This window comes from Salvelinus namaycush, chromosome 2 (genome assembly GCF_016432855.1).
Source record: "Salvelinus namaycush isolate Seneca chromosome 2, SaNama_1.0, whole genome shotgun sequence".
Lineage (NCBI taxonomy): Eukaryota > Metazoa > Chordata > Actinopteri > Salmoniformes > Salmonidae > Salvelinus > Salvelinus namaycush.
The window spans coordinates 32,345,881-32,358,055 of record NC_052308.1 but is presented as its reverse complement, the minus strand read 5'-3'; the positions used below and the strand labels follow the sequence as shown (position 1 = coordinate 32,358,055).

General features: G+C 44.9%; 1 protein-coding gene across 1 annotated transcript in view; it reads left to right on the top strand.

Moving 5' to 3' along the window:
- Nucleotides 1-12,175, top strand: part of LOC120021269 (SLIT-ROBO Rho GTPase-activating protein 3-like) — a 139,304-nt gene that overhangs the window by 62,127 nt on the left and 65,002 nt on the right. Inside the window, exon 3 of the mRNA XM_038964946.1 lies at nt 4,550-4,712. Coding sequence (XP_038820874.1) covers nt 4,550-4,712 — 163 coding nt within the window. The remainder of the gene's footprint in view (nt 1-4,549; nt 4,713-12,175) is intronic.

Below are 12,175 nucleotides of genomic sequence, written 5' to 3'. Positions count from 1 at the left end.
GCAATCACAAGCTACCGGTGGCTGAAAACACAATCATCTCCGGATGAACGAGTGACGAATTTCTGGCCAAGGGTTGTCCATTTAAAAATCATTCCTTCCTCCCTCCCTCGCCTCTTGCCTTGCAAGTGTATACTCGTCAGACGTCATGATACGTCATCAGAAGTGTCCACTTAATTTGAGGGCTGAGGGGATAGGGTGTGTCTTTTAAGTGTTTGGACTGCAACCACTGTCCTATTAATGTTGAGGGAGAGCGTGCGCCTGAGCACGCATAGACATACTTGGCCTGCTGCACGGAAATGTGGGAAAGTGTTCGTTTTTTTTACATCGACTGCTAATGAATGATAATTTATTAATACTATAGTTCCTCACTATTGGAAAATGTTATTGGAAAAATCATTCCAACAATCTCCCCCTTGATAATCACCAATCCTCGATGTGAAAGAGCAATGGAAGTTATAGGCCTATAGCTGCATTGGCCTATAGACTATGAGTTCCATGTGCAAATTTATTTTGTTGCCATATTACAAAGGCTGTTGATCTTGAGGTGACTTTTAACTTTTAGAATTTTATAATTTTAATTCAGAATGTTATGATTAACCACGTGACAATGCTTTTCCCGAAACTAAAACTTTATTATTGAAATGGAACTGTTCCATGAAAATGCGCATAGTAAAAAAAGATACAATGCATAAGACATATCTTTTGTAACGCATAAGACATATCTTTTGTATACGCATATCTAAAATGCTTTTTATTGTAATTTCTGCTCGGCATCAGACTAATTTCCACTCAAATGAGAATTCACGCAAGGACATTTTATCAGCAGACAACGCTCTGACTGATGTGTAGCTCCTTTTCATTGTAGCCATCCTACTTTTCTACGGTAAAATGCAAGAGTAACTTTAAGAAAAACATTAAGAAATGTATCTGGCTACATTCTTTCTACAATAAACAGAAATATGATGTCCATGCATAGTTTTAGCAAAAATACCTTGTTTTTTAATTGATTGCTCATTTAGCCTACTTGTGTGGCTGACAGCAAAATAGCGTTGCACATCTGTTGTTAACTGATGAAAATGAAGCTATTTGCTGCCAAATGTGTTACACTAATGTATTTTCTGTTAAGGAAAACTATAGTCGCACGTCCCTGATCACTCAATTGAATAAAACCCACACTGTTGACCCCTGTCAATACACAGCTGGACTCACCTGCTCCCGCTTTATCCAGTTGTGCTATTTACATACAAACACGTGACTGAACTACGGTAAGTTTCATAATGGAAAATAATGTTATAGGTGGAATGAAGAACGCAATCTTCTAACATATTGCACAAGTTAACTGCAGGTATTTACTTAAAAAGTAGTTACAAATATTAAATTGTGTAGTAAAACCTCAAAGAAATAGTTTTGACAATATTGATGGTATTGAAAAACCAAATACCCTAGTATACTGAATATATGGTATACCGCCTGAGCCTACTGAGGTCTGACTTAGGATCATACTGTCTGTCTGATAAGGAGGCACTGTTATAGTAATGCTAGTTGTGACCTGTGGGTCTACAACCCACTGCTCCATTACTATAAACCAGGGCTGCATTTATTACTCTGTGAAAATAATCAGCTCCCTTCCTCTCTCTCCCAGAGCAGAGATGTGTCCTGCTGCAGCCACACAAGCCTAATTGCTTGCCTTTTTGCTCCAAGTTCCTGTGAAATGAGGAAGGCAGCTGGGGAGAAGAGAGCCTGTGTCCTTTTGTCTCTTCCCCCAGGAAAAGGGTTTAACCCACAGCCCAGAGAAACAGTGACGGGCCTGGCCAGATTCTCAGATGTCTCTTTTCGGAGGCTCTGCTTATAGTTATGGTCTCGTGGTGTGGGTGGGTGGGTTTTTGCAGCGTTGGCAGTTTCAGTGCTGCATTGAATGTCACAATAAATAGGCTGCTTTGTCACAGAGCATTGGAGCTCCCTCCCTCCCCATCTCTCTCCGTCTGTCTGTCTGTCTCCATCTGTCTGTCTGTCTCTCTCCGTCTGTCTGTCTGTCTGTCTCCGTCTGTCTCTGTCTGTCTGTCTGTCTGTCTGTCTGTCTGTCTGTCTGTCTGTCTGTCTGTCTGTCTGTCTGTCTGTCTGTCTGTCTGTCTGTCTGTCTGTCTGTCTGTCTGTCTGTCTGTCTGTCTGTCGCCCTGAGCTCCTGTCACGGTAAACAACTGACTTTATTTTAATATTCAGGGAAAATAAGTGATTTTACGAGCAGATTAATATTTTATCAGGGATTATAGTTTGGAGATGCCTGCTCAGCGTTTTTGCCAAACCATTGGGAAGAGGAGTACAGTACTATTGACAGAGAGCCTTGTGAATGGACTCTTGTTGCTTGGATGACTAGGGTGTGTGTGTGTGTGTGTGTGTGTGTGTGTGTGTGTGTGTGTGTGTGTGTGTGTGTGCGTGTGCGTGCGTGCGTGCGTGCGTGCGTGCGTGCGTGCGTGTGTGAGAGAGAGAGAGTCTGGTTGTGTTTAAGGAGGGGATTAAGCATCTCTGGCCACTCTAAGGGATTAGGAGAGGTCCCTAGGCCTCTCATCCACAAACACCAATTACACAGCGAGGAGCTACGACTCTAACAGCCAGATAGTTCACTCAACCGGAAATGTTACGGAATGAGGGCTGTGCTGAGACAGGAAATAGGCCATCCCAGAAGGCAAGGAAAACATGATTCATCACATTGAGTTTCTATTGTAGTTAGAAAGTCACCCTCGGGTCTATTGTTTCCTCTATCTAGTCTCTCTGAGACAATTAATCACTTTGCCATAGCAACAGAAAGTTCAGTTTAATCATTCTATTATCACTGGTGACCTCTTGATTATTGAACTGACCCCAATTTGGTTTAATTGGGAGATTTTCTCATCTCATTCAAATTACTTTCCCATTCCTTTTGATTCCAAACCTGTGATCAGCTGGAGAATGCTCAATCAGACCTGTCTCAGCAAATGCAGAAGTCTGAAAGCCTGCTTTCATAGTATAATATTAGACACATCCATTTTCTGTCTAACTTCTTCTTCGCACCGAGCATCCTTCCTCAAACGGTGAGTTGACCTGCTATAGCATCTTGCCAGAGTCTTAGAGAGTATGTATATATGGTTGTGGTAGAACCATATGGCTGTACAGTATATTAGCTGTGTCCATTGTGGTGTCTTGCTGTGGGGGTAAGTGGGGGAATAATGGTAGCAGCACTCTAGAGCAGACAGATACCAGCTTCTTAGAGGTGATTAGCATTGCGGAAGCTCTCTGTAGAGGGGAGCCTTTGATGTTAGTGCTCACCATTTTTCTTTGCAGTAAGTACTTGTGCAGTTTTCACCACGGCTCAGTGAAACCCTCTGCTGCTATCAGTGTGTGTGTGTGTGTGGGGGGGGGGGGGGGGGGGGGGGGGGGGGCATTGTGTTTGTGTGTGACTGTGTATGAGTGCACGTGTGTGTGTGTGAACATACACTGGAGGGGGATGTAGTGAAAGCTGATTACGCTTCAGTCAGAGCCCATGCCTCTCAGGGTCATTATGGTAACCAGCGTTAAGGATTTAAGCAATCAATGCTGTGTCAAACTGGAGCGCTGCGAGGAGAAACTAATGGCATCTGTTCTAGGCTAGCGCCATCACTGTAGAGCAGGGGAGTCAAACTCATTCCATGGAAGGCCTAGTGTCTGCAGATTTTTGTTTTTTCCTTTCAATTAAGACCTAGACAACCAGGTGAGGGGAGTTCTTTACTAATTAGTGACCTTAATTCATCAGTCAAGTACAAGGGAAGAGCAAAAACCCGCAGACACTCGCCCCTCCGTGGAATGAGATTGACATGTGCCGTAGAGGGAGGGAAAGAGAACGGGAGAGGGAGGGAGGGAGGGAGAGATGGCAGAAAGGGAACAGAGATATATAAGGAGGGAATTAAATAAAAGAGAGAGAGAGATGGAGAGAGGCAGAGAAAGAGAAAGGGGGAATAAGTGAGGGAGAGAGAGAAGCAGAGAAAGAGAAAGGGGGAATAAGTGAGGGAGCGAGAGAGGCAGAGAAAGCGACAGCGTAGTGTGATGTCAGTGTGGTTAAGTCTCTGCAGTCAGCCAACAATGGGATCATGCAGCAGCTGTATTGTTTACTAGGAACAGGAATCAGTCTCAGAAGCCCTATTTATTTAATCCACCAATGCCTGTGTGTTGTGTTGTCTGTGTGTTGTCTACCCAGTGCAACCCTGGGCAATATAGGCTGCTCACTCATATTCACCAGGGATGGGCTATGCTTAACTTAATGGCAAGTCATAAATCTTTCAGTCCGTCTGGTGCACAAAATAAATTATTAGGGTGAAGTCGAAGACTTCTGCTGTGGGACAGATATTTGTTCTGACCATCAACTTTGTCTGTTTATACGCCTATGTGTTGAGCCTGTTGAATAGACACCCTAATCAGGTAGTAGACCTTAGAAATATTGAAATGATGAAAGCAGAGACAAACCACAGGTATATACAGTATGTTACAGTAACCCTTTGCTGATCACTCTAACGTCACCTCCTCTCTGTGTTGTGTTCAGGAAAGACCAGCACCTGCTGTCCAGTGTGAACTGCTGGTACCTGGTACTGAACCAGACCAGGAGGGAAAGCAGGGACCACGCCACCCTCAACGACATCTACACCAACAATGTCATCGTCCGCCTCGCTCAGATCAGCGAGGACGTCATCCGCCTCTTCAAGAAGGTCTGTCTGTCTGTCATCCTTCTGTCCGTCTGCCTGTCTCTCTCTGTTTACTCCTCTCCTTATCACCTGTGCTCATGTGTTCAGAGTTGAAGATATAAATGAGCACTATCTTTTATCGTTTGTTTGCTGACCAGTAATGGGCATGATGTCGATTGTCCTTTCTCTAAGATCCTAATCATATACAAATAACACCAGACCTCATTGCCCTGAGCCTTTGAAATGAGTCTGAAAGGACTTTCCTCTATTCTTTCCACATTCCATCTTTAGTATACAGATTGATGGTTGAGACTATGTGAGCAGTGATGTTTTTTGAGAAGCTACATTATCAGCTGTCCCGTATTCCAGCACATTGGATTTGTATACCTCTGTCGGGCAGAAATAAGTTCCATGTGGCCTGTGGAGTAGTAGTGGAGTAGTAGGGTTAAGATAGAGCAGGGTAGGGTACCCCCTGGCCCCCTAACCACCCATGGGCCCCTGCTGGTGTGAGCAGCGTCTGGCCCTGTGTCAGCACATAGCAGAGATGACTGTGGTCTAACCCAAACACCAGACCCCTGTTTACACCTGGCAGGCTTTCCTAGAGGTGAGACCCAACCCGCGCTGCCAGCCTCCATTCACACACTACTGTGTGTGTGTGTGTGTGTGTCAGCAGGAATGTGAATGGGGGAAACAAGCTACACATGCTTTAGGGAGCACCAGTCAGGGCTGAAAACAGAACAACACAGCCTCCTGTTAGTCAGTAAAGTTCCCTCAAGTAGCTTTTCCTCTGGCTGGTAATATGAATGGAGCTACACGTCCTTGCTGGCAGGCCTCGCGGTGACAATGGATAACAAGTCAAAGAAATATGCTGCCTAGCTTTGTAGCTGTCAAGTAAATGAATGGAGGAGAGAGCTGAATAGGCTACAAGTCGATCAAGCAGCCCCGATGATGAAAGAAAGACCCGGTGTTGCCCAAGATTTCTGATATCCAGATAGTCATAAATGAATACTCCATAAATAGGGCAATGAGTTTTTCCTGACCATGTCCTCTAACCTTTGACCTGACCATGGAAAAACTCTGGGCCTTTTCTAGACCGGATCTGTTCTGGGAAAAATAAACAGGTCTTTGTTGTAGTATTTCTCTCCTCAGTTAGGTGTTCTCTGTTGGAGGTTTAGTAGCCTCTGAGTCTGGTTGATTTTGTCAGCCAATCAAATCTGCTCTACAGTCAGAGGTTCCATGTCTAGAAAGTGAAGTGAGACATTTCTAATCAATGCAAAATGGAATAAAAATTACGGAATTAAAAGTTCGCTAAATGAGAAGGAGTGGGCTACAACGAACAACCAACACGAAGGCTGTTGTTCTGAATCATGGTGTTATATGTTCACAAGGATGGGGAGCGCAGCATATTGTAGCCTCAATTAGCTAGTAGCTAGCTGGCTAACTTAGCTAGCTATCTGGCTAGCTAGCTGGCTAACTCAGCTAGCTAGCTGGCTAGCTTAACTATCTTCTCTACATCGATTTGATGCAGTCAAGACAGGCACTTTCATGGGATGATAAGAGAACCAGCATCTAACGTTATAAATTTGTTTGCCTAGCGCAAGCCATCGTGGCTACTTTTTAGTCTCGCTCTCCTTCTCACAAACATATATACACCGGCCCCTCCTCCGCCCGCTGCTGTAGAAGCAGCAGAACAGTCTGCAAAAAAAAACGTTATTTTTACTATATGGATATCTCAAAACAGTGGCAAACCGCTGCTAAATTGTTGCCACCGCTGCAAAAAATATGATGTAATTGATAAAATATATATATTTCTGCTGACATACTTTTATAGTCGTTGACTCAATGATTGAAAGTCTATGGGAACATCTAGCATGTCCCCCCCCCCCCCCCCCCCCCCCCCGCTGCACTTGTCACCACTGCTGAAAAAAATGCTAGGGGAAACACTGTGATTGTCTAGGTCGGTGCTTCCCAACCAGGGGTACTAGGACCCTTGGGGATACTTGGCCTATCCACAGGGGGTTATTGAGAAGACTTATGAGACCATAGACCTACTGGTAAAATGGGGGTACTTCAGGGGTACTCCGACAGAGCAAAATTCAGTTGGTGGTACAGTAACAGAAAATTGTTGGGAACCACTGGTCTAGGTTGCCTGTCTGGTATGGTAATGTCTGGTTTCTTACGTCCGTGGGAACATTATCAAGGTCTCACAATCTGTTTAACAAAGATGTAATTGACGCTTTTACAGGTAATTAGGTACAATTTTCAGGTAGTTATTGGTGTTTAAAGTACCCATGCCAAGCCATGGCTCAGTCGAGAACTGCAAGATCTCAGTGGGGTGCACAGTTCAAAATTCGGTCAAGAAAAATAGAACAAACAATCCAAACAGGCTGTGTTAATTTTTTTCTCTATTTTTAGAGAGATAAGAGAGAATTTCATGAATGTATTATTTTTGTCTCGACAGCCAGAGCAGTTTTAGGCCAGCGCTATCTGACTTGACACATCCATATTCTTACTTGTCCACTCTCTGCTCTGCTCCCTCAGTGCCTCTGCAGTACATTCTCTCTCTGCAGTATGTCTGACATCAGAGCCACCCATGCATACAAATGCCATTCACCAGCTGCCAGGAGGCTTTCACATATTTCTCACAAAAAGAACTTCCCACTTATCATGTTCAGGCCAAGGCACTTTCATATCTGATTTAACATGACATATTTCCTGTCCTCCTTGGGAGTTTTGATGATGAAGGTAAAATAAAATAACAATTTGCCTCTCTCTCTCTCACTCTCTCTGGCTCGCTATCTTTGCTCAGTATAGTTTAAAGGGCGGACCACAGAGGGACGCACAAACATTGTCCAATCAAAGAAAGCTCAGAAAATTCCATCTCAGCTGGCGCCTCCTCCTTTTGCTATGAGCCCCTCCCTACATGATTGATTGCTCATTCCAATTTTGACTCATCAGCCTGCGTATGTTAGGGCTTGGTTTTGATGGTTATAACTTCAACCTGGTTGGCATAACCCATACAAAAATAGATGATGTGCGGTCAATTATGAAAAGGGTGTGTGTCTGCCTTCAGGCAAGCTTACTTGCATCTACCTGTATCTCTCTCTCTCTGTGTTCGTGTGTGCATATGTGTGTGTGCGTGCGTGTGTGCGTGTGTGTGTGTGTGCTCGCATGTTTAGAGATTAGCCCTGGTGCTTGGCTCTGTGCTGTAGAGTCAGAGTGTAGCAGTGCTGCTGGCTCTATCGATCCCACAGTTTTACCCTCCATATGATTTATGTACAGGGAGGGCCACCATAGCAGGCAGAACCATAAATCCTAGCAGACATGGAGGCATAGGGACCATATATCAGATTTAGTATACCTATAGAGCTAGGGCCTGGAACAGTATGGAGTCTTAGACAGCGGAGGCTATGGGTACACTGTGGGAGTGTGAAACATCCTTTATGTGTGTGTGGGTAGTATTAAAGATACTGTTAACAATGAGTTAGAGTTTGAGATTAAATACTCAAGGTATGTGCTCTAGAAAAAAACTTTCCTGAGAAGGTTAGTCAGAGTCGTACTTCTGTGAAGTAATTAAAGGTGTTATATCCTTTGTGCCTACTTGATTTTCTGTGAAAACACAGTAATGTGTGATGTGGGTGGATTCACATGCCCCTGTAGCCTCAATCTAAGAACAGTTTGTTTTCTGTGGCATGTACCGCCATGCTAGCAATTACTTTCTCTCACTGAGCTCCCACAATACCAGGTGTGTTCCCCACACTCGTCATCACTAGATAGGTTGTGTGGGATGGGTGTAAGTGCTGCAGTATATTTGTCCTCTATAAAACACATTACTTATAGTCCTCCTCCATCTTGAAGGCTGATAGGAAAACTGAATGTCACTGACAAGTCAAGCTTCCATCAGTTACAGCTTCTTTCTCAAGGCTCCTTTTGAAAAACAACACTGTACATGACATGACAAAATGACAATCTGGATATTAGTTGACAACAGGAAAAAGATGAAACGGCGGATTGTGTCTTTTCTCAGCTTGAGTCATTACTGATGTTATCTACTTAATAAATCAAATCAAATTGTATTAGTCACATACGCCGAATACAACAGGTGTAGACCTTCCAGTGAAATGCTTACTTACGAGCCCCTAACCAACAATGCAGTTGAAAAAAATATGGATAAGAATAAGAGATAAAAGTAACAAGTAATTAAAGCGCTGCAGTTAAATAACAATAGCGAGACTATATATAGGGGGGTACCGGTACAGAGTCAATGTGCGGGGGCACCGGTTAGTTGAGGTAATATGTACATGTAGGTAGAGTTATTAAAGTGACTATGCATAGATGATAACAACAAAGAGTAGCAGCGGTTTAAAAGAGGGGGAGGGGGGGGGGGGGCAATGCAAATAGTCTGGGTAGCCATTTGATTAATGTTCAGGAGTCTTATGGCTTGGGGGTAGAAGCTGTTTAGAAACCTCTTTGACCTAGAATTGGCGCTCCGGTCCTGCTTGCCGTGCGGTAGCAGAGAGAACAGTCTATGACTAGAGTGGCTGGAGTCTTTGCCAATTTTTAGGGCCTTCCTCTGACACCTCTTGGTATAGAGGTCCTGGATGGCAGGAAGCTTGGCCCCAGTGATGTACTGAGCCGTTCGCACTACCTCTGTAGTGCCTTGCGGTCGGAGGCCGAGCAGTTGCCAAACCAGGCAGTGATGCAACCAGTCAGGATGCTCTCGATGGTGCAGCTGTAGAACCTTTTGAGAATCTAAGGACCCATGCCAAATATTTTCAGTCTCCTGAATGGGAATAGGTTTGCTTGGACCATGTTAGTTTGTTGGTGATGTGGAAGCTCTCAACCTGCTCCACTGCAGCCCCGTCGATGAGAATGGGGACGTGCTCTGTCCTCTTTTTCCTGTAGTCCACAATCATCTCCTTTGTCCTGGTCACATTGAGGGAGAGGTTGTTGTCCTGGCACCACACGGCCAAGTCTCTGACCTCCTCCCTATAGGCTCTCGTCGTTGTCGGTGATCAGGCCTACCACTGTTGTGTCATCGGGCAAACTTAATGATGGTGTTGGAGTCGTGCCTGGCCGTGCAGTCATGAGTGAACAGGGAGTACAGGAGGGGACTGAGCACGCACCCAAGGGGCTTCTGTGTTGAGGATCAGCATAGTGCACGTGTTATTACCTACCCTTACCACCTTGGGGCGGCCCGTCAGTAAGTCCAGGATTCAGTTGCAGAGGGAGGTGTTTAGTCCAAGGGTCCTTAGCTTATTGATGAGCTTTAAGGGCACTGTGGTGTTGAACGCTGAGCTGTAGTCAATGAATAGCATTCTCACATAGGTGTTCTTTTTGTCCAGGTGGGAAAGGGCAGTGTGGGGTGCAATAGAGATTGCATCTTCTGTGGATCTGTTGGGGCGGTATGCAAATTGAGAATGGGTCTAGGGTTTCTGAGATAATGGTGTTGATGTGAGCCATGACCAGCCTTTCAAAGCACTTCATGGCTACAGACGTGAGTGCTACGGATCAGTAGTCATTTAGGCAGGTTACCTTAGTGTTCTTGGGCACAGGCACTATGGTGGTCTGCTTAAAACATGTTGGTATTCTCCGACAGGGAGAGGTTGAAAATGTCAGTGAAGACACTTGCCCGTTGGTCTGCGCATGCTCGGAGTACACATCCTGGTAATCCGTCTGGCCCTGCGGCCTTGTGAGTGTTGACCTGTTTAAAGGTCTTACTCACATCGGCTGTGGAACAGCTGGTGCTCTCATGCATGTTTCAGTGTTATTTGCCTCGAGGCGAGCATAGAAATAGTTTAGTTCATCTGGTAGGCTCGTGTCACTGGGCAGCTCTCAGCTGTGCTTCCCTTTGTAGTCTGTAATGGTTTGCAAGCCCTGCCACATCCGACGAGCGTCAGAGCCGGTGTAGTACGATTCGATCTTATTCCATTATTGATGCTTTGCCTGTTTGATGGTTCGTCAGATAGCATAGCGGCATTTTTTATAAGATTCCGGGTTAGAGTCCCGCTCCTTGAAAGCGTCAGCTCTAGCCTTTAGCTCAGTGTCGAATGTTGCCTGTAATCCATGGCTTCTGGTTGGGGTATGTACGTACGGTCACTGTAGGGACGACGTCATCGATGCACTTATTGATGAAGCCAATGAGTGATGTGGTGTACTCCTCAATGCCATCGGCGGAATCCCGGAAAATATTCCAGTCTGTGCTAGCAAAACAGTCCTGTAGCTTAGCATCTGCTTTATCTGACAAGTTTTTTATTGATCTCGTCACTGGTGCTTCCTGCTTTAATTTTTGCTTGTAAGCAGGAATCAGGAGGATAGAATTATGGTCAGATTTGCCAAATGGAGGGCGAGAGAGAGCTTTGTATGCGTCTCTGTGTGTGGAGTATATATAGGTGGTCCAGAGTTATTTTCCCTCTGGTTGCACATTTAACATGCTGATAGAAATTTGGTGAAACGGATTTAAGTTTCCCTGCATTAACGTCCCCGGCTTCTAGGAGCGCCGCCTCTCGGTGAGCGTTTTCTTGTTTGCTTATGGCGGAATTCAGCTCATTCAATGCTGTCTTAGTGCCAGCCTCAGTCTGTGGTGGTATGTAAACAGCTACGAAAAATACAGATGAATACTCTCTAGGTAGATGGTGTGGTCTACAGCTTATCATGAGATACTCTACCTCAGGCGAACAATAGCTCGAGACTTCCTTAGATATCGTGTACCAGCTGTTATTTGCAAAAATACATAGTCCGCCACCCCTTGTCTTACCAGACCCCTCTGTTCTATCCTGCCGGTACAGCGTATAACCAGCCAGCTGTATGTTGATAGTGTCGTCGTTCAGCCACGACTCCGTGAAGCATAAGATATTACAGTTTTGAATGTCCCGTTGGTAGTTTAATCTTCCGCGTAGGTCATCGATTTTATTCTCCAAAGATTGCACGTTTGCTAGCAGAATGGAAGGAAGTGGGGGTTTATTTGATCGCGTATGAATTCTCAGAAGGCAGCCCGCCCTCTGGCCCCTTTTTCTCTCCCTCTTCACGCAATTCACGGGGATCTGGGCCTGTTCCAGTATATCATTTGTGTCGGGCTTGTCAGACTCGCTAAAGGAAAAAAAAGGATTCTGCCAGTCCGTGGTGAGTAAGAGACGGTAGTGGAAACATTATGTACAAAATAAGTTTAAAAAATTGTTACAAACAACGCAAATAAACAAACAAAAAAACACAATCGGTTGAGGACACGTAGAAGGTCAGCCTTCCTCTCTGGCGCCATTTTACAAAGACATCCATTAACTGCATGATTGTGTTTCACCACATCATATAGGCTAATAATGTGGTAAACACTATAAATGCTGATGTTGATGGTTCAGCCGTTTTGAGAGGGTGTTGTCCCAATGCATTCGGTGCAGATCAGAGGTGGCAGGTTAGAAGGAGAGGGATGTGACATTTACCCACCAAGCACCACAACTAAACAGCATCTTTAACAGTCAGCAGCGCATCAT